General features: G+C 40.2%; 1 protein-coding gene across 6 annotated transcripts in view; it reads right to left on the bottom strand.

Annotated features, from left to right (window-relative positions):
* Positions 1-27,339, bottom strand: part of MAGI2 (membrane associated guanylate kinase, WW and PDZ domain containing 2) — a 776,571-nt gene that overhangs the window by 150,823 nt on the left and 598,409 nt on the right. For all 6 annotated transcript variants that reach the window (XM_054828768.1, XM_054828739.1, XM_054828749.1 and 3 more), the window contains exon 7: positions 6,671-6,728. In XM_054828768.1, the coding sequence (XP_054684743.1) occupies positions 6,671-6,728 (58 nt within the window). The remainder of the gene's footprint in view (positions 1-6,670; positions 6,729-27,339) is intronic.

Here is a 27,339-nt window from a genome sequence, read left to right as displayed (position 1 = left end):
AACCAGTTTTGTGCATTATTATCGATTAGCTGTAAGTGAAATTACTTAATCACTTACAGAAAAGGTAAAACCTAGAACACAGAGTACTTTTATGACTGCAGCTTAGAAATAAATCTGCTCAGCTGTACAAAAAAATCGGATGTTGCAGAACCGAAGTCAGATGGTAGATTAGAACTACATAGATAATTATATGAAATATAAGAGAAGTTAATGTACACTTTTTTTTCTTGATGTTTTACATTTCCTACAACAGGTCAGTAAGTACATCTCTCTCATTACACCACTGATCTTCTGTATTGTGTTGAGAACTACTATCTTAACTACATACTCTCATCATATCCTTGATTTTAATTCTTTAATTTAAAGCATGCATTTTATCAATCAATGAGCATTCCTACAATCCTGTCCTGTGACATGTTTCACATGTTTTCTGAAGAAGGCAAGAGCAATTTAGTGGGCTGTATTGAACACCACTACGAGGTAGGATCATGTTAGGATCACAACTGAGAAGAGGGACTTGTACTGCAAACATTGTTCTGGGGAAATAAATACATGTGTACAGAAGGGCAGGTTTCCAAACATGTCACTCCTTATTTGTTTTCACTGAGCTACTATTTATTGAGTTCTTCTAAAAATCCAATCCCAATCATGGGCTTTAAGCACTTGTAGAGGTGACCTGGGAACTTCTGAAACTCTGAGATCCTAAAAAAGTTTGAATACCTTCAATTTATATTGAAATGACCTTTTACGCCATATTAAGCACTTTTCAGGTCCCTTGGGATTCAGATCCTACCACTGCTTCAAAGAAAGTAAGTGGAATTGCTGTTAAGAAGTGAAATAGAGGAAAGGCAGCAAGTCCTAAGGGAGTGCAATGTACTTGGAAAACGAGGATTTAGTGGCCAGACCTAATGCAATGAAAAGATTTCCAGTCATATAAAAGAATATTTGATTTAATGAGAGAAAGTAAATGTGATAAATCCTGAAGCTGCTACTTTGTTAACACGGCTATAACTCATTCATGTGGCTGCTAACTTACTCTAAAATTTTGATTAATAGTTTTCTTGTAAATTTTAATCTATGCTGCAGACACAGAAAATCCCTTTCATTTCTTTTCTTCTTCAGATGGGCTGTTTAAGATTGTAGGCTTTCCTAGACTTTTGCTTTCTAGTTAGACCATGCTTTAATTGTCAAGGTCTTCAGCACCTTAGTCTATTGCAAACCTAGAAACGTATGATGGGAGGGAGACAAACTTCATCAGTTAAAAATGGAGAAAGATAATACTTACATGCATGAAATAGGGTAATTATGAACTACTAACATAAGCATGAAAAAGGTAATTTTCATGCTACCATCTGTCATGTGATGTATTTCAATATTGTGAAGGAAATACTACTTTTCCCATTACATGAGGCAGTGATGAAACATCACGTGAAATACTACATAAAGTTCTGATCATCCATGACCAAATAAAATGAATCTATAGAAAAGATTTTACAGGAAGACCAGTGAAAGAGAGAGTCTTGTTTGATAGAAGACCAAAGGAGTTTTACCTTTTTATTCAAGCTGAATTAATTCTGATATATAACTGCATTCTGTGAATACATTTTGAAGTATGCATTAATGTATTATATAATGTATTAAAGATGTCAGGATTTCAGACTTAAAATCTGTGGGCTTCTTACAAGCAGAAGTGTGACATTACAAAACACCTTCCAATAGCAGATATAGAGTAAAATATCTAGCTTGTTTTATATTAGCATTTGATAAGGTTGAAAACAGGGGTGCTACACAGTTGATTGAGTTAATTGCTTCAACATAGGGATCATGTCTTATTTTGGAGGCTCTAAGGTATCCTGCCCTGGTCTTCAGCTGCCCTTCCAGAAGGTCATGGGTTTCCCATAGCTTTTGTGCCATATCACGCAGATGTAATGGATATCCAAGATCACACTGCATTTAGAACATTGAACTATGCTTAGTGTCATGCTATAATTACAGGCCACATCTCAGTGTCACAGGAAGCCTCTTGCAGACCTAAGTTACAACTTATATGTGGTTCTGTGATATAAAAAAGATGGGATTTTAGCTAATATAGGGTGTGTCCATGGCTTAAGGACCATCAGTTCCTGTGGTACTGCCACCACAGCTAGAATCTGTTATCCACTGCCTCTCTACAGTTCCCAGGTAGAGTTTAAATTATGGTTTAGTCCACTTACACAGAAATGTCTTTAGTAACAGCTGTCTTGAAAATGACCTTTTTGTTCCAGCACATCAGACAGGAAGACTAGCAGAGGTACTTGAAGCACCTCAAGTTGTTGGTGCAACCTTAGTAATTTTTAGCTCCAATTTATTCCAATACTTTGAGTGTTTTACGGTAGTGTGCAGTCTCAAAAGCACAATGTGAGAATTCCAACAAATTCAAATAACTGTATTAAACCTTGTGTCCAAGATGAGTCAAATAAAAGAAAATTATACTGATAATCAGTCATTTTTATCAGTCAGTAACACTGGATTTATGCTCCTACACTGCTGACATATGAAACACCTCCCTTTCATGCAATTTTAAATGCCTTACAGCTTCATGACTAAATCAGAAAAATTGCTACTGATGAGTTTACCTGAGAAAGAAGTTATTAAGTTAAGTAGTTCCCTTGAAAGGACATTCTAGCCTTTCATCTAGCTACTTCAACTGCATACAAAATAGATATTACTAACTTAGGCCTTAATAGGACAAGCCAAATGTGAGTTTTAGAGATGGTTACAAGTAAGTTCTTTTGTGGTTAGAATAGATTTTGGATGTGATCCAAAAAAGTACTGCTCATTGCTCATAGTATCAAATTCAGTGAGCATTTCTATCTTCACTTTTCTTCCTTTATTTTATACAATGCATATTAAATATAAAAGCCTATTCCAAAGACGAGAATCCAACTAATTTCTCCTAGTGCCACTGTGGCTGTGCAGAAGAATCATGCTGCCTTTTGTTTGCTTTCTAGCCCTGGGAACCCCGAATTTCCCTCTGCAGAAAAGAAGGGGTAGTCGGCGCTGCTGTCTTCTGTTAGCTCGCTGTACGCTAACTGGGGACAACCCCTCGGAGGTAGGATTTGGTTTTGGGCTGCATTTAACCCTGAAGTTGAAATACTGTCTCTTGTGTTATGAGTAGGTACTGTCACCACCAGCCAGCCTGTGAGACACAGGCACCATTCTGCACGAGTGAACGCGGCCAGGCTAAGTTGGTTTTGTGATGGAGTTTCACATTAGACGTGCTTAAGACAACTGAAACACATTCTTAGGAAATTTATGGGCAGCAATGCCTAGTATGCGGATTTTAGTTGATGGCCAAGATCCTGAGCCCTGCCAAAATGGTCGCACATCTAAGCAAGTGCATCAGCAGATGGAGTTTAGCCTATATCTCCTTTTCTTAGCTACTTTAATGTATTTTTTTCCTGGTAGTTTGTGATTCTTAATTTTTGAAATTGTTGCCTATAACACACCAAAGTAATTCTGAGGATCAGGATGCCTAAAAGATGGACATTCTGATGCATAACTTGTTAGTGCCTAACTCCTCTTTACATTCACATTTTTCAGTTAATAATACTTTTGAATGACAAAAAGACCTGAAATAAGTTTTTCTATTTGAGTAGTAACAGAGTGTTGTCAGAAATTGTAAGTCAAGGAGGTATATTTTTCCAGAATAAATACCTGTATGACTAATTTAGCTGTTCTATTAAGGAGACCATGTCTGGAAATTGAACTCTGTGTTGTAGTTAATCATCCTTAAAGGGGGAAATAATCTTTTGGCAATTAGAATGCTGAAAGACCCAGTGCACTCTAATAACCACATTCTCTCCATAGCCCTGCACAGCGAAGTGCTGCTAGTTCTTAGTTTAGAAATTAAGAGAAAATTGCATGAAAATTAACCCACGTATAGAAAACACTTCTCATTTATGTCAAATGTCTACACCTTACAAATGATGCCTGGACATGTATAACAAGGCAAATGAAAATTTTAATAATGTCTCACATCTGCATTCATACATGATTAAGAGAGGAAGTTATACTGGAGACCTTATATTTTAACAGAATTTGCAAATATGTTGTGATTAGTTTTTATTAACTGTACTAGCAAGACCTCTGAGGTTTTTCTTTGGGTGTTTGTTTTTTTTCTTTTTGGGTTTTTTTTTTTTTTTTTTTTTTAGCTTTTCCTTTGGTCTCAGTATATTGGAGCTGAGCATGGCTGGTCCTTGTAAGGTGAACCTGAGTCTGTCTGCCTTATTGCTCATCCTCACAGACTTCCCATGGGATACAAATATTTCAGTGAGAAGAGTACAAGCCCTTCTTTCACTGACAGTTTTAAAGGCCTTCACGTAAAGGTGGACTGGGCTTGAATGTGTGAAAGTTCATAACCTAACTTTTAATCATTTACCCACTTTTATGACATAATTAAGCGAGTTTATTGTAATCTGATTTTATCTAATTAAAAATGAACTCATCTGTTGCATACTGGTAATAAAAAAGGTGTGACTGCCACTTTTTACCATGAAAAAATGGAAAGCAATCTTTGTTTCAAACTTATTGCGCTCAGACAGCAAATTAAAGTACAGCTACTTTTTACTGACTATAAAACTCCTTACGAACTTAGCACGGCTGCAGTTTTAACGCCATCCTGTGAACATCCATTCCACTTCTAAAAACCTCTGAGCCCGCTGTAGGTTTGATGTATCTTTCCACAAATCTTATCTGTGGTAGGATTAATAAATTTGGCACTAACAGCCTTAAAGTATGTAATTGCATAATAACATCTGGGCCTGGTGCTTTGCATCTGTTTACCTGTGGATGGACATGAAATGGAGATAAATACTTGCTCCTTTTCCGACTCTGCAGTGAAGTGTGAGCCTCACTGGTGCCAGAACGCCTTGGGCTGCGCTAACAACAAAGCGGCGTCTCAGTAAGAGATTAACGCACCGAAATTGCACACCACCTGTTACTCACCAAAATACACTAAAAACCACTGGGGCAGAAGACTTACGTACACCCAGCGGCTGCATAATTGCACGTGCAGAAATCTTCGGGGGGGGTTAAGTACAAAGAGGTATGAGAACTCCAGCCCCTAGCTACTTGGGCACATCACAAAAGAACTCAGGCGTAAAAAGAGAGGGCAATTTAATGGCATTACGTAGGGACTTCAAAAACTTACTTATCTTCTTGCTTGAATCTGGACTGACCAAGCCAATTTGGGCTGAGCAGCAAAGCAGATGGGGCTGCTGGCTCCTTCACCTGAGGGCAGGGAACAAGCCGGGGACAAAGAAGCAGAGCAGGTGCTGCTGCATTTGGAGAATGGGACAGGAGGAGTCAGCAGGGCAGTGGCCAAATACTGTTTTCATTTGTTTGTTTGCTTTGTAGGAGGGCTAGGGAAGGTGCATGGGCATCCGCAAGCTGCTGCTGTTACAGCAGTGAGGAAAAGGGAATCTTAACCTTCTAACCCTCCAGAAATCAGATCTTTTTTTAAGCGCTCTGTCCAGCTCTACCCTGTGCATGTTAATAGCAGCATATCCTGAGGTCTGGAAAAGCTGCAACCCCGGTACCTGTCCAGAGTGATCCTGCAGTCAAAGTGCTGGTGTGGATTCGAGAGACGAATGTGACGCACAAACTAAAATTTTATATTTTTTATGAAACAACTAGAATAAATTTACTACTTGAGTGCCAGGATTTGAAATTGAGATTATAGGTTGGGGCCATCTTCTCTAGAGATCTCTCTTCTTTAATAAAAGGAACTAATGGATGGATATTTGTCAGGCTTTCAAAGCGCTGTCTGCATGGTGATGGCAGGGTGGCTTTCTCCCTCCTCTGCCACAGACTGTGCAGAGAGCAGAGTGAGAACTGACCACTCTGAACAGGTATCACAATTTCGAATCTAGATTCACTTTGCATAAGTCTCATTCACTGTGTTAAGCTAAAAAGCAGAGAAAACAATCTCTCTGATTTACTTATTTTATGTAGGAACTGGCTAGACCAGGTTCTACCTAGTACTTCAAACAAAAGCTTTCTGTTGCCCTTTGCACAGAGGAGTAAAAATATTTTTTTCTTGTTTCATGACTAAAATAAAATAAAAAAAATAAAAGCAAGGATTGTGCTGTGAAAATATAAATTTATATTCTCTTATTTTCAGCTGCACTTTTAAGTGCAAAATAAAGCACAACATCCCTAAAATTTTATACACAGCGTATAAATAACCTGCCTTCCAGTACAAACAGTGTGAACATCTGATTTGCAGCAAGGAAAGACTACCCAGAAAAGGATCTTAACTGAACTAAAATGATTATCCTTTGCTCCATTCATTGATTAATATGATCTTTACCTCACTGGATATCCAAACCTTACATAGATACAATATTTCTTTAATGGATACGATCTTTGTACAAGTATCATCTGGAATGATACCATGAAATCAGACCCCGGAGAAAGAGAATGACCGAATGCCTGAGTCACTGATTTGGGACACACTGAATATATTTGGACACATTAGCTGTATTGATGACTGAGAATTCCTGGTATACCTTCAGTTTAACATGTCAAGTAATTGTACCCATGCCTTGCCAGGCTAAGTACTGCAGAGGATACTAGTATTAGGTTACGACATATTAACAGCAACTTAATATTGAACTTGGGAACTTACTCAACATAATAAGTGCCATAAATGGGATCATCAATTTTCTCCCAGCCATATGGAAGCTCTGAAAAACAAAGAGTTATCTCTCTCAGTAAATGCAGCACAGAATGCTAAGATTTCTTGTAAGAAAATTGTGGATCTTTGCTGGGCAAAAGGGAAATAACTTCATAGTGAAATTAGATACAGTGACCAAAGCAAATGCCAAAATCTTGAACAGATACCGTAGCAGCCACAAGTAGTAAAAACTTGAAAATTAGCATGCAAACATAGGTCTCAGTCTCTAGAACAACACATTTTAGTTGAACGACTTTATTGTTCCACCAGCTGTGCCAGCCAGCAACTGTAGCACATCTTGTATGACATCACCGCCTGAGGAAGTGAGAGCATTCTGTTTTCCCACATAGGTACACACAAAAAAAGTACTTTGCTTTTTGAGGTTTTTTTCTTTTGTAGGAATCCTGGAAAAGTTGGCATTGAAGGAACAAAAAGAGTTTGCCTTCTGTCACATAAGTACCGTAAGTATATCTAAATGTTCCTGAGAAGTTTGCACTATTCGTCTCACTACAATGGCAATTCCACGGCCTCCAAAGACATCCCGTTTCAAAGCTTAGTCATATATCAGGCACATCAGAGTACATAGTAGTACGTAGAAGTACAAATTGAAATAAGATATTATAGCATCTTCTGGCCTTAAAACTAATTACATTTTGCAGAAATAGAGAAGACATTTAATTGTAAATACCTAAAACATTCAGACATTAACAATTAAAATGTTAAATACATTAATTTAATGATCTTGAAAATCAGTCTGTGTTCATGTACAAACAAAATCTCATATATTTATCCATGTATACCCATAAATACCTATTTTATTATCACTCCTACTGAACACTTAAAAAAATATTATACTGCCAATAGAACTTCATTTTGTGTTTAAAAGGCACCAGACGGATGTGACAAGTATCTCAGCTGACATGAACAGAGTAAAAACCATAGCGCCAGATGTGATGACTTTGATGGAGGAGACTCAGGAAAGGATGTACATTCCCATCACGCACAGGCATTGATTTCTGTGCAGTTAAAGACTATGGCACAATATACAGGGAGTGATACTGAGATACTATAAGGAAATTTGATTCTGGAATTCCTTATTTCAGATTTTTTTTCCTTTTCAAACTCAGTTGCACTTTTAAAGTAACTTTTTGGAGACAGTGAGTACTGAACTAGACAGAACAGAACTGATGTAGCTCATACTGAACACCGTCATTAAACTGGCCATAAAGAAGTACTCCTGGAAGATTTGAGATTTTTTTTCTTTTTTTTTTCCTCCAGTGACAATGTGAATAGACAGTTATTGGTGTGCTATAGAAGGCAAATAGGGAAGTAAAGCCTGACTGGCAATAGGGAGATTAAAGAGTTAAGAAACAACGTTAAGAAATTGCTTCACCTCTGCTTGTTGCTTCTCCTTTAAACTCATCTGTAATCTCTTAGCCTTTCTTGAGTCAATCTGCTTAGACTGCTGTAGTCTTCACGTCACATTGCCCTCAGAGGATGTTCCTGCTCAGCCCTTTCTGATACTGCAATGAAGGATACAACCCCCTGCAAAGACTGGCAGATGAGGAATGAAAAGCTCAAGGACGTCCTTAATGTAGATACTCAATTTTTCCTATTATTCTTAAAATATTGTTAGCTTTGAAATCTTCACAAGTTGGCACTCTGAACTGCTTTTGTCAGGGCTATTTTGTTACTGTCATTTCATAGAAATAAATGCAGCATAAGGTATTCAGGTAGGTCACAGAATCACAGAACGGTTGAGGTTGGAAGGGACCTCTGGAGATTGTATAGCCCAACCTCTCTGCTCAAAGCAAGGTCATCTAGACCAGGCTGCTCAGGACCATATCCAATCAGCTTCTGAATATCTCCAGGGATGGAGACTACACAACCTCTCTGGACAACTTCTTCAAGTGTTTGATCACTCACAAAGCAAAGTTTAAGCAAAATTTCCTGTATTTCAGTTTGTACCCTTTACCTCCTATCCTGTCACTGGGCACCACTGAAAAAAGCCTGGTTCCATCTTCCTTGCACCCCCCTTCAGGTATTTCTTTAGATTGATAACACCCCCCCCACCCCCCTTCTCTAGGCCAAACAGTCCCAGCTCTCTCAGCCTTTCTTTATAGGAGAGATACTCCAGTCCCTTAATCATCTTAGTGGCCTTTCACTGGCCTCTATTCTGTATGTCCATGTCTCTCTTGTACTGGGGAACCCAGAACTGGATCCAGCACTCCAGCTGTGTCTCACCAGTGCTGAGTAGAGGGGAGGGATCACCTCCCTCGATCTGCTGGAAATGCTCTGCTTACTACAGCCCAGGAGGCTGCCAGCCTGCTTTGTTGCAAGGGCATGCCACTGGCTCATGGTCAGGTCACCAAGCATCAGAAAGCTCTTTCCAGACCTGCACAGAACTTCAGTAAAATCTGTAGCAGATTGACCCTACAGTGGTTCCCACAAAGTCCTATATATCCTGAGACAAGACTGTGGAATGTAATTCATAAATATTCAAAAAGAAAGCAGCTGATGCACAAATCCTGTACTGCCCCTACAGTTAGTTTCATTCCCAATGCATGCATGAGAAATAAGGCAATAATTTGCTATGAAAAAATGATGCTTTTACCTAACCCTACGACGCAGAATAAAGTATTAGTTTAAATACCATGGGTACATTTTATTTTCATGTTATATTGCAAGGTTTTCTTCCCCTAATTAACTTAATGTTGCTTTCATATCTGGCCATCTAAAATTACATTCCCTTAGAGAAAAGTGAGGCAGGTACTGGTGAAATCTGTACGTACTTAAAAATACACAGCAACACACACATACACACGTGTGCATAGGTCCCTTTCCCAAAGCATATTGGTAGACAGATTTTTTTCCATCTATGAAATTAGAAAAAGCAAGTAGATGTTTTGCCCAAATTTAAAAGTAGGTATCTTTCTGTAAATATATACACTTGAAAGTGTACAGATGCAGAGGACATATTTTATTTTACATATTTATGAAAATCTGAAATAATCTGAGGATTTGCTGTTAACCTATTGGCGTATTTTTTCCTAATGTAATGATGCATAACTCTATGAACTGGCACAACTATTGAGAAGGTAAATGGCAAAGTGCATTTTCTAGTGTAAAAGTCTGTAAAATTAATGAATTGGACATATTATGGAGAACCCACTTTTAAATGCATGGATTGAACCAGTGATTATCATGAAATAGTCATGGGTTCACAAGAAAGGAAATAAAAAATTACTTTTGTGTACCATAATAGATATAAACTACATGTAAAGCTACGCTCTAATTTCATTTTTCCATTTAAGATGCAGCCTCTAAGCTATGTTTAATTAAAATTCTGTGTTGACCGGTAAAACGGAATTGCTAGAGCACAAACCCTAAGCTCCCTGCACCCCCCCAAAAGTATGGCAGATAAGGTTAGTGGAATGTAGTTTACTACACAGCTTCTGTTAGAAGACTCTTCTGCTATGTTTGCTTTCAGGAACACTGTGATTATTTTTCATTACATTAAATAATGGTATCTATGCCATTTTTCACTATTGAAATGAAAGATTGCAAGACAGAAATACTTCAGTGCTTCATAAAATAGGAAGCTAAGCATTTGCTAAATTAGTGGTGAGGGCATTACAGTTTCTTTTTCATTTCACTGTGCCCAGTGATGATCATTAGGCATGCGAGTGAACAGTAAACATTCATAAAAGAGAATTATTATAAAACACTTGTGAAGGAGATTACTGTTGGCCACCATGATTTGAAATGGGAAAGGAGGTATAAATTGTAACAATCTCTGATACTCATTTGGTAGCACTAGCCTGTTAGTTCATGTATAATTTCTGCAGCCAATGGTTTCATGGTTACTATGCTATACATGAAGCCTTCATTTTCATGAGATCAACACTTCTGTCATCCATGTCTTTCAATTCTATTGACTCCAGGAGGATTTCTCTGTATAGAATGAAAAAACCCAATTCTATCCTTCATTTTCAGCCTTCAATATCTAATATTACATTCTCATGGATCTCCTATCATCCAGTGGAGGGCCTGTTCGCAAACATTTGTAAAATCACCATTTAAAAATAAGTAATTGTGCAGCATTTGGCAATGCTGATACCACTAGTAGAGGGAAAGGTGCTGGATAATCTGTATATTATGTATATATGCTCCAGTTTTCACATTTCATTCTTTATTCCTTACCAGAAAAGCAGCATCTAGTTAACACTGCAGCAGTCATTCAAAAAAAAAAAAAAAAAAAAAAAATTAAAAAGGTACAACTGATACTAAGATATTTTGCTCAGTATGCATCTGGGTAAGCTTTTAAATGAAGAAGGAGCTGCATTTCTAAATGCTTAAATGCCCAAGGGTAACAAAAGCCCTTGTATTTTCAAAGAAAGAAAGAAAGAAGGAAAAAAAGAAAGGCAAGACTAATATGAATTCAAGCAGGTCACTTTAATAACCACTGGTAGTGCCTTCTCATCACAGCCTGCTTATGCTAATAGTCCAGATGCTCTTTTTCTGCCTTCTGCAAGCTGTTGTATTTCAGAATGATTTTTGATGGTGCCACTTAACCTTTTCTGGGGAGGGAGGAAAGAGTACGTTTTGGATCTCAATGTGCCAACATGAAAAAACATACTACCAAACCCAAGGATTATTTTTTTCTGAAGTTTATGGAGTACTAACTGTATTAAAGAGAGTCATAAAAACCTCTCACGGTTTCAGAACAACAGCCAGCATTGTGTCAGTACCCTACTGACAGGCTGGAAAGAAAGATGAGAGCATATTTCTTGAATTGGCTGCAATCAAAATATTTGTATAGTACAAAAGAATATAGTATGAGAGAGAAAAAGAAAATATAACACCTGCTGTTATTGAAAATGCTGTCAATAAGGGTACGGAAGCTGTGGAAGTCAGCATGAGTCAGCAAGAAGTCCAAGGACAATCAAGAGAGACCTCAGGGCCTTGGGACAACCGGTTAAGGGATCAGGAGCACAAGTAGTGTTCTCCTCTGTCCTTCCAGTTGCAGGGAATGATGAGGGGAGAAACAGAAAGAGCCATCAGATCAATACCTGGCTCTGAGCCTGGTGTCACCAGCAAAATTTTGGGTTTTTTGACCATGGGTCAGTCTACACAACACCAGGCCTGCTGGCAACAGATGGGGTAAATCTGTCTCAAAGAGGGAAAAAGATCTTTGCACAGGAGCTAGCAGGGCTCATCGAAAGAGATTTAACTAGATTTGAAGGAGTAAAGGGGTGAAACCAGACTCACTGGAGGCAAGCACACCAATGTTTGAGGGATGGTGTTCTAGAGAGGTACTTTGGTCTGCTCTCTCAGTGGAGGTAGGAGATGGAGAGCCATGTGACAGCAGACACAAGGGTTACTGATGTGTTAGAAACCACGGAAGTCCCTGAGAATTGTCACGTAGGAATTAGGGCTTCCCCCCCTCAAAAAAGGTGGCAGAATCAATAGCCCAGCTGAAGTGCATCTACACCAATGCACACAGCATGGGCAACAAACAGGAGGGGCTGGAAGCCATTGTGCAGCGTTAACAACAAAAGGAGGACTAAGGAGAATCTCCATCCTTTACTGGATGCAGAGGAAAACATACTGACAAAGGATGAGAAAAAAGCTGAGGTACTGAATGTCGTCTTTGCCTTAGTCTTTAATAGCCAGACAAGTTATTCTCTGGGTATCCAGCCCCTTGAGCTGGAAGGCAGGGATGTGGAGCAGGATGAAGCCATCATAACCCAAGGGGAAATGGTTAGCGACCTACTACACCACCTAGACAAACACAAGCCTGTGGGGCCAGATGGGATCCACCCAAGGGTACTGAGGGAGTTGGTGGAAATGCTCCCCAAGCCACTTTCCAGCATTTATCAGCAGTCCTCACTAACCAGGGAGATCCCAGTTGACTGGAGGTTAGCCAACGTGACGTCCATCTACAAGAAGGGGAGGAAGGAGGATCCAGGGAACTACAGGCCTGTCAGTCTGACCTCAGTGCCGGGGAAGGTTATGGAGCAGATCATCTTGAGTGCCATCACATGGCATGTACAGGACAACCAGGTGATCAGGCCCAGTCAGCATGGGTTCATGAAAGGCAGGTCCTGCTTGACTAACCTGATATCCTTCTATGACAAGGTGACCCACTTAGTGGATGAGGGAAAGGCTATGGATGTTATCTACCTGGACTTTAGTAAAGCCTTTGACACTGTTTCCCACAGCATTCACCTGGACAAACTGGCTGCTCATGGCTTGGATGGGCATACTGTTTGCTGGGTAAAAAACTGGCTGGATGGCTGGGCCCAAAGAGTTGTGGTGAATGGAGTCAAATCCAGTTGGTGGCCGGTCACAAGTGGTGTTCCCCAGGGCTCAGTACTGGGGCCAGTTCTCTTTAATATCTTTATGAATGATCTAGATGATGGATGAAGTGCACCCTCAGTAAGTTTGCAGATGACAACAGGTTATCTAGGAGTGTTGATCTGCTGGAAGGTAGGAAGGCTCTACAGAGAGATCTGGACAGGCTGGATCAATGGGCCGAGACCAACTGTATAAGATTCAACAAGGCCAAGTGCTGGGTCCTGCACTTGGGTCACAACATTCCCAGGCAACATTACAGGCTTGGGGAAAAGTGGCTGGAAAGCTGCCCGGCAGAAAAGGACCTGGGGGTGTTGGTCGACAGCTGGCTGAATATGAGCCAGCAGTGTGCCCAGGTGGCCAAGAAAGCCAACAGTGTCCTGGCTTGTATCAGAAATAGTGTGGCCAGTAGGACTAGGGAAGTGATTGTTCCTCCTGTACTTGGCACTGGTGAGGCCGCACCTCGAGTACTGTGTTCAGTTTTGGACCCCTCACTACAGGAAAGACACTGAAGTGCTGGTGCGTGTCCAAAGAAGGACAACGAAGCTGGTGAAGGGTCTGGAGCACAAGTCTTATGAAAAGCAGCTGAGGGAACGGGGGTTGTTTAGCCTGGAGAAAAGGAGGCTGAGGGGAGACCTTAATTGTTCTCTACAACTACCTGAAAGGAGGTTGTAGCCAGGTGGGGGTTGGTCTCTTCTCCCAAGTAACAAGCAATAGGACAAGAAGAAATGGCCTCAAGTTGCACCAGAGGAGGTTTAGATTGGATATCAGGAAAAATTTCTTCACCCAAAGGGTTGTCAATCATTGGAACAGGCTGCCCAGGGAAGTGGTTGAGTCATCATCCCTGGAGATATGGCACTTAGAGACATGGTTTAGTGGTGGACTTGGCAGTGCTAGGTTAGTGGTTGGACATGATGATCTTGAAAGTCTTTTCCAAACTAAATGATTCCATGAGTTTGGTTCACCTGCCTTGCTAACACCCAGGCACAGGTCAGGAATCCTTTTCTAACCTGTATATAAGACTTTTCATAAACATATTGTATCTTTCCACTCAACAGCCTGTGTTTGTTTTACCTCTTGCTTTTTCTCTTCTCTTTTCTTTCTCCCTGGTTCAAATTCAGTTCTGCCTTTTCAAGTCAGTTACCTACTACAGAGGGTATCAAAAGACCTGGGTTAAAAGTTATAAAATGCTGTGCAGCTCCACAGTACAATGCCATTGCACACTCTTCCAGTTTCTTTAAGATATACAGTCTTTGCAAATATTTATCTGTAAGTCTAAACCAGTGTTCCTCACTGCACAGCTTACACAAAAAATGTTGCCCGCAATACCCTAAGGCACAGCACACAGATTACCAGGGAGCGGATGCTGCTCACGGCATGCTGTGCTGCTCCCCCAGGAGCAGAGGGCTGGAGATGTCCAGTTGGAATATTTTTGTTAGTGCATGTCCACATTGCCCAGCTGATACATCAAACAGATACAGTATTTGCACTGCTGCTCCTGAAATCTTCTGTTACAGGTTGCCATAAGGAAAGAGAGGATAACATTGCTCACTGAAAATCAGTATTTAACCTACTATCCACATACCTCTGTGAATTCTGCTAGGTCACCTATCTGCATACCATCTGGGAGCTCCAAAAAATAACAAAAAATCAACAAGTATAGGCTATGGTAAAATCCTCTATACTACCTCAACAGGTTCCTCCACTTAGCTGGAAAATGCAGTTACTAGCATGGACTTCTCCATGTCAGTGTACAAATCAAAAGCTGTGGGAGAAAATAAATCCGATAAAAAATTGGAAGTTGAATTGTTCACTGTCTCAGTGAAAATAACAACAAAGGTGGGATGGCCAACCCCACCTCCATAGCAAAACCAAATTCACTCTTCCCATCATGGAAGACCTGGAAAACTGGGAATGCACCAACTGCAAGCCAAGCCATGTAAGCTCAATTTCAATTAAACTCATGTTCTCTAACTGCCATTCTCATACCAACAAATTCCACAGAGTCATGACTGTTTATGTTCTGTCTGTAATCACAAACCATTCATGTGCAATTTATTCTCACGAATAAAATGACATTCTGCACAATTTCTTCTTGCACAATGGAAACAAATGTCTAAGTAACATTCACATCTGATAAATGCATCTTCTTCCTTCTGTGCAGCTTATTGTGACTTGCTACATCCTTGAATGTGCAGATCATAGATTAGTAAATGTTACTATCAATTCAATAATATTTTCTCCCAGCACTGTTACCAAGTGAAATACTGCCAACAGTAGGGATATTTTTAACATTAGGTGTTCGTGATCCATCTGACACGCAGAAAGGCGTAATGTCTAATCAAGATTTGCATTAATACAGTGAAAAAGTACCAACTGAATTACTGAATTTTAACTATCAAAAAAGAGTTCATAAAGGGCTTGTTAGCTATTAATTCAAATAAAAGTGAAAAAAATGCAATTAAAAATAAATTAGGGGAAAAAATGCCTTATATATTGAGAATTTAGTTAGGTTATTGTAGGCGGTGCCTGAGATGGTTTCCTTAATAAGGCCTGAATAAAGAACTCAGTTCCCAACCATTCAGTGGGCAATAGCTGAAGCTGGTCAGAGCACTCTCCATGGGCCTTTCCAAGAGAAATCTTAAGAGCTTCTGTTAAAAGATTCCAAATAAACTACAAAAGGCTGTTTTCTGTGTATTTAGAAATAATAGATGCAAGGAAAGCAGAAATACTAATATTTATTATTAAAACTTTAAATTGTTTTTCATCAGATCATCTTATCCTTTTGTCTTGTTCTCGGTCCTTACTCCTGTGTTATTTGTGCTGGGTACTTGGTTTGTATTACAGAACGTTTGGGGAGAGAGAAGTTTAAACCAGCTCCTTGCTGATCTCACAGTTCCCACTGAAGTGACTAGTGTTTTGTTGGGGAAAGAGACACCACTAGGAAATGCTGAAAAATCTCATTTTTTAGCTACAAATTCTTGCCCAGGAGACTGGTTATGAGTGCATCCAGGCTTCCAGAGAATAATTAAACAGCTTGCCTTGGCTTCCAAGAATAGTTCAGGATAATTTCCGAATTCTCTGTTAATTACACATTGTCTCATTTTTAATATAACAAAGGGTACATCTAAACAGAGTCACTGAAACTCTTATCCTCACAGCTCCTAGCTTTAAACTAGCTAAGGTGGGCACTGCTAGGAGTAAAGCCACTTCAGGGTGAATCTCGGTGCAGAACGCGAACCAGCCGGAGGAGCTCAGCACGTGCCCCAGCACTTAGACGCGTGCCGAGGAGCTGTGACGGCATTGCTGGCTGGTTCAAACTTCGGACACGCACACAGAAGGGACTGCCACCGGCACACCCGTTTTACCAGCGGAAAAGGAGCCCCAACTACATCAACTGCACACTGCATTATCAATTTGTATTCCTGAAGTTCAGCAGATTTGCTGCACGCCACGTACGGCTCCAATGTGGAAGTTTCTGCCTTTGAAACTGATTTTATTAACACAGTTTTTTTTATGCTATATTCTTTAGACTTTGAAGAAAACAGACTGAAAAGAAACATTCTTTTTGATCTTTTCGATGTTCAAATCTTTCAGCGCTTGTACCTCATTACTGACTGTATCATTTCAGCCTTGTTGCAAACCGGTGTTTTCTACCTAATAACTGCCTGATCTCATGAAGCTAGGTTTTTCTCCTTCTATTTGCTTTTCAATGTCTTAATTTATTTTTATTATTTCCTTTGCTGTTAAATGTTTAACAACATATCCTGTGAATTTATGGAGTTTATTGAATTTACTGTTATTATATAACCTAAACGCTGCAGTTTGGTTACTGACCTAAAAAGCCCCATTAAAGTATGTAGCTACTAATAGTGCAGGCTAGACCTCATGGGAGGCAGCTAGATATTCTGCTACAAGTACCTCTAATTCATATATAAGCTTCAACATACTTTAGCTAGCTGTCCACCTCTTATCCTCTGGTACAACAAAGAAAAAAAGCTTATTATTCTGTAACAAAACCAAGTGACGCATTTTAACGCTATTTTCAGTGCCAAACTTTATTAAAGAGGAAACAGGATTACCCTCAGCCTCTCTTCACTGGGCAAGTGCTCCTGCCCCTGACCATCTTGGTGGTCCTCTGCTGAACTTGGTTCTGTGTATCAATCCAGTTTATCTTGTACTGGGGGTCCCAAAACTGGATGCAATATTACAGATGCGGTCTAATGAGTCACTACCCAACCTGTACTGTCGCAAGATTTTCTTCCCGCCCAAGCGCAGGACTTTGCATTTGTCCTTGGTGAATTTTGCAAGGTTTCTGTGAAGGTCAAGGTAAATGACATCTACCACTTTTGCTTCATCCACAAATCCAGTAATTTTAGCATAGCGATCAGGCTGGTCAGGCATGATTTGCACTGGGTAACTCCACACTGGCTGTTCCCAGTCACCACCCTTTCCTTCAGGTGCCCAGAAATGTGTTTTCAGAGGACTTGCTTCATGATTTTTTCAGGGACATTGTCAAGGCCTGTAACCTGCCTGTGTCCTGAGCTCCTTGGCCACAGAATCTTGAACTTGAACCGTTTCATGGTCACTATAGCCAAAGATGCTGTCAATTATCACATCTCCCACTAGTTTTTGCTGTTAGTTCGTAGGACATCCAGCAGTGCTTCACCCTTCATAGTGGGTCCATCTGGTACTTATATCAAGTTACACCCGAAAACCACCAGAAATCTTGCTGTGTGCTTACGTCGTGTCTTGCTGTCCATGTATAAGATGTCAGGGAGGTTAAAATCCCCCATCAAAACCAGAATCTGTGATTAGAGACTCCCTTGAGTTGTTTAAAGAAGGCTCCATCCACTTGCTCATCCTGATCAGGGGGTCTGTAACAACAACCCACCACCAAGTCTCCCCTACCAGCCTGTCCTCTGATCTTGATCCACAGACTCTCCACCAGCCAGCTTTCCATCCCATAGGAGAGCTCCGTACATCCATGCTGTCCCTCTGCACAGAGGACAACCCCTTTTCTTCATCTCCCCTAGCCATCTTTCGTGGTCAGATTATTTTACCTTGTTTCTGAATTATTTTTAAAATAACAATGCTAAAGTTTAATTAAAATTTCAGTCAACATCAGAAAACATTTGTTTCATGACTTCATTTGTCTCACTGGGCCTTGAGAGTCTCAAGTCAATGTTTTCAAAATAAAGCATGAAGCATAATGCTTTCTGTTTTTTTGGTTTTTTTGCCCTTGTTATTACACCAAATGGCAATTACTTGATTTCATGTGACAGGCCAGTGAGACAAATCATAGAGTCATAGAATGGTTTGGGTGGGAAGGCACCGTAAAGATCATCTAGTTCCAACCCCCCTGCCACGGGCAGGGACACCCTCCACTAGACCACATTGCCCAAAGCCCCATCCAACCTGGCCTTGAACACTTCCAGGGAGGGGGCCTCCACAGCCTCTCTGGGCAACCTGTTCCAGTGCATCACCACCCTCACAGGGAAGAATTTCTTCCTAATATCTAATCTAAATCGACCCCCCTTCAGTTTAGGGATAGACATATTACAGATATACATATTATAAACAGAAGCAGAAAAATGTAACATCTATAGTGATAACAAAAAAAAAAAAACCAGCCAAGAGCTACCTTGTACGCTTATAATGAACTGATTATCTGTTGGTGGTCCACAAATAAAAAGCTACCCTGCCCAGACTGTAAAATTGCATAGGTACATTACTTATTTGTGATGCATTGCAACTGCCTCAGAGGCATCAGATACCAGCCTTGCATGGAAATCTCAGAGCAGATTAAATAAACTAGTGCTCTGATCAAGTAAAAGACATCTTACATTTCTATATTTTATTTCCAAGTGGCCAATGCAGTTGTATGCAATCAGAAGAATCCTTCTCAAGGTACTTCCTACATGATCTGTTTCCATGACTACCATGCTTTTTAATAATGTGTTTTCACAGCTCTGAACAGTAGCTGGATATATGTAATGCAGATACATTAGTTGTTTAAATAGTATTTGATGAAATAGATAAATCAATACAATTGATGAGGAAGATTACATTCCACTGGAAAATTCACGTTAACGCTGCAGCTGCTGAGGCAGCAATTCTTGATTTATACTAGTGAAATAAGATTAGAATCTGGTTTTGTCTCCTTAGTGGCTTCATTGCCTTGTCTAGGGTGAGAACTTTAAAAGTCCCATCTTTTATTACTTTTTGCTTTGTTGCATAATAGATAAAAATCTGCTTTAGTTGCATGTAACTGCTTTCTGAAACTTCTTGTCATAACTTATTCATCATTATGCATTAGTTATATTTATGAGGACACTCAAATTGAGTCACTCCATACTTTAAACATTATGTTAAAAAATCCCTTGGCATTTGAATGACAAGGAAATATGTATGAATTCAGAAGCTTATTTTTCTTTATTTGAATTGTAATGCCATCTGCCAAAACTCTCTCTCAGTATGGTTCTGTGACAGCATCAGAAAGGAACTTTGCATGAGAAACAGGTGTGAGGTCCTTTGTTAATCTACCAGACACATTTTGTTTGCATTCATAAGGGCACTTTGCAAATGTAGTGTCCAATTAATACACGGATTTGTGACAATGACAAAATAATCAGGTTTCTAAGTCACTTTTTCTTCGGGAGTTTTAACTGTATGGGATAATAATAATAGGGCAGTTAAGATCTAAATATGTTTTCTTCATGTTTTAATGTTCAGGACTGTTGACATGTAACTAACATGTTATAGGAAGAAGGGAAAAAAAGGAATGCAAAGCAGTACTTTCATGTTCGTTGCCATTTTTTATTTTTGTGCTCTGCAATGTCATGAAAAGTGGCAACACAAGTATTTTCCACTCCCTTTTCCCCGTCTGTCTTTCTTCTCAGTGTAATACCTTCCTAAGGGAGAACAGAGTAGTAACCCAAACACTAGAGAGCGGACCGAGAGGGTACTGTGTTAGAGGGATAGGACAGAGATGGGACAAAGGGATGGAGAAAAAGAAAGAACAGGCTGTGGTTCGTCATGTGTCTCGTTTATCACTAAGCATCTCCAAAACCCTTCATGTTCTTTTCCCAAAGAAAGAGGCTCTTACTTTTCCCAAGAAACCCCAGATCTCCTTCAAAGACAAGCTGCAATCTATTCCTAATTGTCTCCAAACCTAGAATTTTTTTACCAAAAGAATTTTTCCTTCTTGAAACTCCTTCCTTCCAGCCCCCACCGGTGACACAGCCCCCCTGAATACTGCTGGGCTGGAGCACCTCCACTGCCACGTCTAAGCCAGAGTCCTTCCCATTCCCAGAACTTCTGAGGGGAATAAGATTATAAAGACAACACAATGGCTGCTGTGACTACCTCAGAAAAAGCGTATCTACAACAGTTAATGGAAGAACTTAATGTCTGCTCACTTTTTTTCATTCACGTGCAGCAACAGGCTATTTGCGTGAGTCAGGGGACTTTCAGGTTACTCAGTCATATGCCTGCCTTTATCATAAGCGTCAACCCAGCGAAATGAGGTATCTTACTTTCATGATTGTGCTATACATAATTTTGGAATCAGCAACTGATCTACTTGAGTTATTCCAACAGAAAGTAACCTTTTCCTCAGTGTATGCCCTTGCTTTGTCCCATCTGGTACAGTATTGATTTCTGCACAGGTATTATTTTAATTCATTATTTAAATTAAATGAATTACTTTTAATAGCATTTGTACATAATGGCTGAAGGTAGGTCTCCAAATTGAAGTACCAACTCAGTGGCATAATAAACAAATCTTCAATTTCAACTCCTCTTTTTTCTGAAGTCTTTAATTTCTGCTCTTTACTGTTCTCCAATCTCTTCAGCTCCTTAAATATCAAGGTCACTACAAGTTCTTAAAAAAAAAGAGAGACCCTCCAAACTGCTCCCCCTCCCCCTTACCCCAAAAGATGTATGGTCTACCACAAAGTTAGTACAGAATAGACCCTGCAGAGACCCTACAGGAACACCCAACATGAAAATCGAATGGATTTCTCACTGTGATACCTCATTTCAGCCCAGCTTTGCCTGACTCTTACCTTTCTAATTCCTCTGTAAGCCAGCTTAGAAGTAATCAGATATAGGCATACAAAAGCATACCTTTTACAGACTGACCTAATGATACTTGATCAAAATTTGTTGAGGATTTCTCCTTCTGGCCCGTAGGAACAATTCACACTGCGTGCTTAGGCTGGGTCACCTCAATGTCAGCACATGCTGTTCAGAAGGCTCGGTAAGAAGAGCAGCAGCACGACCTTACTGACTAGAGCTTCAGTTATTTCAAAAAATGCAAGTATGAGGGTCTAAAAGAAAATATAAAAACTACTGTTCGACCAAAGCTGTCCCTAAATCAGTAGAAAGGAGTCTGAGGATATCAGATAAATAAACTGCAGAAATTGCAAGCAGAAGAAATGGAGAAATTAGGCTGTTGCAACATGTTTTTTTAAGATGGAATTTGTTGTCATTGTCTGTAACTACCTGCAGTTGTAATATAACCAGGCAAGAGCAAATAAGCACAGAACAGAACAACTTTTAGTGGCTGGTTACATTTCATTTCATTCATTTGCAGTCTTCATAGAACTTAATAAACTCTACTGGCCGTCTGCAGGCAGAACTCGAGGATGAGAATTTTATTTGGACTTCTTTACTGGACAAGTGTAGAGACTATAATTATTATCTTAAGTCAAGCAGAGCTGGAAGGGACTTGATTTTACCCATCTCTCCTGATATTGTAACTGTAAAGTTTGCTTTGTACTGCTGTAAAATGTAATGTTGGGATTATCATCCATAACTTTCAGATGCAGCAGAATGGGCTGAATTAAGTTGGTTTGTAATTTATGATTCATTCACTGCATGCACTAATCAATAGCGAGTTATGTTTTTCCTTGGTGAACTTTAATTATTTTGAGGAAAATATTACATGCCTACAGAATATGTGTGCTCAATTCCTAAGTTTGCCTTTTGTGCTGAGCTACACTCAGGATTTGTAGATTTAAACTAGTGTCTATTTTCTTCTTTGATATGTAATTAGGTGTTTGCATTTCACAGGCTTGGTTCACATCTGGTTCACTGGTCTGTTCTCACAGAGAAAGATTATTTCTGTATCATGGGACAAAATAAGCCTCCAATCTTTTCTAAAAAGTCTTACAAATGCGGAGTATTGAATGCTACATGCATTTTAGGTGCATATTTTTCTCTGCTCCACTGACAAAGTCAGTTGTGCAACTGTCATCTTTGTAAAACGGTTGGCTCTGAGCACTTGCAACACCTGTGGCAGATGCAGCCTCTGCCAGCCTTTTACTACACAATGAAATGATAAAAATGTATTAGTTTTCCACTTTGCAGTTGCAGTTCTAATTACACAATGCAGCTGGTGCTGCAGGAAAATCAGTGCTGTTTAAAAGTAAAGGAATTTAAGTGGAAGGAGTGAAGATGGTGTGCTTTGCAACTGTCTCTTTTTTTCTCCTTAATCTCTTTTTTTCCTTCTACCATTTTAAAATGAGTAGGTGATGTGAAAGAGCAAAGGGACAAGGAGAGTACAAAAGACGGGTGGAAACGAGTGAGAGAAGGCATCAGCGTGACAGTGAGGGGAGGAAGATACGGCTGGGCAAGTCTTGCTCGGACTGGCCCTGAAATTGTTCATTTGTTCCATATCTTACTTCTCTTGTTCTTTATTTGTCAATCTCTTTTGCTAGTTTTATTTCCTCCATTTTTCTCTCTTTTTAAAAAAAAAAAAAAATTATTTTTAGCTTCCTTCCCCCCCCCCCCTTTTTTTTTTAAATTCTTTGAGTCGGTAGCAAACAGGATACCTTTTGGTTTCCTAAAAGTGATGGAAAACAATGGTATGTCCTGCAAGTTAAAATTGGAACAAATGCTCATGTAATTTGGACCATACAACCTAAAGAAGGGAGAATGTTTGTGTTTATAACTTCTGAGTTTGCCAAAGCTGAGTCTGGATATCTGTACAAGTCTAAAAGAAAATGAGGATTGTATAATAAGTTTTAAGATCATGAGCTGGCTGCTCCTTTAAAAGACAAAATCCCTGTTATATGAACATGTAACTCACTAGTAAGACAAGGATTTTATAAAATTAAAACTCATTTAGATGTCAGTCTAAGGTTCTCCTGAGAACATTTGCGTTTCCTTGTCTTCCTTTAGTGAAGGTAATTGATGCAACTCAGTTGTTTTAGGACCACAACTGTAAGTGGGATAAGTATGGGCTGTATCAGGTCTGTCAATTTTACTTGTCCTAAAGAGTCTGAAGTTCAAAACGCTCAATAATTACTTGCTCAGATTTCCAGTATCCTGCTCTCTTATGATAAGTATGACAATATCTGCTTACGTCAAAAAAATGGGGACCTCATGAAGAACTGCAATCCTACAATCAAGGTCATTCTCATGTTCCTTCAGAACGGGGCTGTTAAAAGCAATTGGTGTCTGATAATATCTCTGAGCTAAACCCTGCCCACTGTTCGATTTGCAGGTCAGACTTCTGCCGTTCAGATGTTACCAAGGTTCTGAAATACAACAAACCAAGACACCAGCTATTCGTAGCAGTCAGTCACCAGCATCCTCATCCACACTAAGTTGCAACAGTGAGCGGAGAAACATACTGAAATAGCCAATGAAAGTAATTAAGAATACTGTATCAGTATCAAATCCCAGGAATCATCAGTTCTCAATCCTGTCTCTTCACACCACAAAATCTGGAGTCTGGAGGCTGTTTTGACCTAAAAATGACAGGTAACAGCACCTTCTTTGCTGCAGCAAAAGTAATTCACTGCAAGGAGACAACAATTAACAGCATTTCACAGCTCTAACTATTCTTGAATGATGGGAGCTCACATTCAGACCTGCTCATGTTTCTGCTCTGTTCTCTAACTATCGTAACAACTTTGCCATCTTCTTTTGGGATCTTTCTTTGAGCCATTAATAGCAAAACGATTATTTACTTTTGTTCCAACAGAAAACATTAAAAAAATCTTTAAAAGACTGGGAGTTTTGCTGTGGCTATATTGATGTCTGTGCTAGTCTGTGTAATCACACTTGTCCCTCATGAGGAGAAGCTCTCAATAAAGGGCTCAAATTATGATGCTCAGCACACGACTTTGGTACAGTTACTGTTAGGTTTTCTGCAAGTCAAGGTTACACTAATAAGCCAAAGCCTTTCTTTCATGTCACTATGCAAACCTGAGATGATAATGTGGGTAATTCTACAGGAATGAAAGAGAAGGAATATTTAGCAGGGTAGAAGGATGGAGGAAATACAGACACACATCATGTGGAAGTCACCGCAGTAGAAACACTTCTGCACATGGACACAGGAATTTACATCTCCCACTTGCAATAGCAGCAGAATTTAACTCATGGTCATAGAATCATAGAATCATAGAATGGTTTGGGTTGGAAGGGACCTCAAAGATCACCTAGTCCCAACCCCCCTGCCATGAGCAGGGACATCCTCCACTAGACCACGTTGCCCAAAGCCCCATCCAGCCTGGTCTTAAACACTTCCAGGGAGGGGGCCTCCACAGCTTCTCTGGGCAACCTGTTCCAGTGCCTCACCACCCTCACAGTCAAGAATTTCTTTCTAACATCTCATCTAAATCGACCCTTCTTCAGCTTAAACACATTACCCCTTGTCCTGTCACTACACTCCCTGATAAACAGTCCCTCTCCAGCTTTCCTGTAGGCCCCTTCAGGTACTGGAAGGCCGCAATTAGATCTCCCTGGAGCCTTCTTTTCTCCAGGCTGAACAACCCCAACTCTCTCAGCCTGTCTTCATAGGAGAGGTGCTCCAGCCCTCTGATCAGCTTTGTGGCCCTCCTCTGGACTCTCTCCAACAGCTCCATGTCTGTCTTGTACTGGGGCCCCCAGAGCTGGACGCAGTACTCCAGGTGGGGTCTCACAAGAGCTGAGTAGAGGGGCAGGATCAGCTCCCTTGACCTGCTGGTCACACCTCTTTTGATGCAGCCCAGGACATGGTTGGCTTTCTGGGCTGCAAGTGCACACTGCCGGCTCATGTTGAGCTTCCCATCAATCAATACCCCCAAGTCCTTCTCCTCCGGGCTGCTGTCAATCCATTCCTCGCCCAGCCTACAGTCGTGCTTGGGATTGCCCCGACCCACATGCAGGACCTTGCACTTGACCTTGTTGAACTTCATGTGGTTCGCACAGGCCCACCTCTCCAGCCTGTCAAGGTCCCTCTGGATGGCATCCCTTCCCTCCAGCATGTCGACCACACCACACAGCTTGGTGTCGTCGGCAAACTTGCTGAGGGTGCACTCGATCCCACTGTCCATGTCACCAACAAAGATGCTGAACAGTGCTGGTCCCAGTACCGACCCCTGAGGAACACCACTCGTCCCCATCCTCCACTTGGACGTTGAGCCATTGACCACAACTCTTTGAGTGCAACCATCCAGCCAATTCCTTATCCACCGAGTGGTCCATCCATCGAATCCATGTCTCTCTAATTTAGAGACAAGGATGTCGTGCGGGACAGTGTCAAATGCCTTACACAAGTCCAGGTAGATGACGTCAGCTGCCCTTCCCTTATCCACCGACGCTGTAACCCCATCACAGAAGGCCACCAAGTTTGTCAGGCACGATTTGCCCTTAGTGAAGCCATGCTGGCTGTCACCAATCACCTCCTTATTTTCCATGTGCCTGAGCATAGTCTCCAGGAAGGTCTGCTGCATGATCTTGCCAGGCACAGAGGTGAGACTGACTGGCCTGTAGTTCCCTGGGTCTTCCTTTTTACCCTTCTTAAATATGGGGGTTATGTTGCCCCTCTTCCAGTCGGCGGAAACATCACCAGACTGCTAGGACTTCTCAAATATGATGGAGAGTGGCCTGGCCACTTCATCCGCCAGTTCCCTCAGGACCCATGGATGCATCTCATCAGATCCCATGGACTTATGCACCTTCAGGTTCCTTAGATATTCTTGAACCTGATCTTCTCCTACAGTGGGTCGTTCTGCATTCTCCCAGTCCCTGCCTTCTGTGACCTGGGCAGTGTGGCTCAAGCATTTGCCAGTGAAGACTGAGGCAAAGAAGTCATTGAGTACCTCAGCCTTCTCCATATCCTGGGTAACCAGTTGACTCGTTTCATTCCAGAGGGGACCCACATTTTCCCTCGTCCTCCTTTTCTCACTGACATACCTATAGAAGCTGTTCTTGTTGTCCTTGACATACCTGGCCAGACTAATTTCTATCAGGGCTTTTGCCCGTGGTATTTGCCCATTATCCACTGTCTTATCTTAGAAAACAAGAACTCTTGAAGGAGGGTTTTTTCTGTCTTATTTTAGCTAATCTAATGGTCAGAAGGAGATAAATCCTTAAGAGAAATTATTGCTATTGCCACATGAGTAGGCTTGCCCACTGATCTTTTTAGGTTTTGATAAATTGATAAACATTTGTGTTATTAAGGACAATTAAAGACTGTGACGGTGAAAGGAAAAAATATAATAAAAAACAAAATCAAGGACATCAGCACTTGATCTTGTGAGAATAAAATATTGGATTAAAGAAATGGAAAATTCATTCAATTACTGCAATATGAATGGTCTTGAGATGCCAAATATGAATATGAAATTAAATTTTTAATCTATCTAAAAGTGTATGTCTGTAGTTTTTGATTTAGACTCATGTCTAATGCAAATCTTATTAAGTAGAAGAAAACATTTGGAAGAAAGAAAGAAAAGAAAGCAGAATAAAATGTATAACCTTCTCCCCCAAAATAAGACCTTGATCTATTAAGGACAGCACACAAAGCTCCTTGATATTTTCTGTAGATCAGTTTTTACCTCTGTATCTTTTTTTCCTTTCCTTTCCTTTCTTTTTTTTTTTTTTTTTTTTTTTAATCTTAATGGATATTTATGATAACCTTTGAGTTAGCTAGAGGCCAAAATATGGAAATCCCTGCTGAAGGTTCTACTTCTAGCATTTTACATTCCCTTTCAAAGAGATAGAACCTAATAAAATGAAAATAGAAATGAAACAAATGTGCATAAGTAGACTTTGAAAGCAACAAAGTGTAATTTTCAATTAGGACAGTCCCCTTTCTGTTGTCCATTCCAAATGATACAGTAGACTGACAATATCTACAGATTATTTTTCACATTTGCCAAAGAAAATACCTTTTAGTTCCATTTGTATGCAGTTGATGCAAGATGAAAATGATCAAAATAACAAAAGCAGACAGTGTTGCCATATGTTCCAGTACAGAAGCA

Source organism: Grus americana, chromosome 1 (genome assembly GCF_028858705.1).
Source record: "Grus americana isolate bGruAme1 chromosome 1, bGruAme1.mat, whole genome shotgun sequence".
In the NCBI taxonomy this organism is placed as follows: Eukaryota; Metazoa; Chordata; class Aves; order Gruiformes; family Gruidae; genus Grus; species Grus americana.
This window is presented reverse-complemented; position numbering and strand designations above follow the sequence as displayed.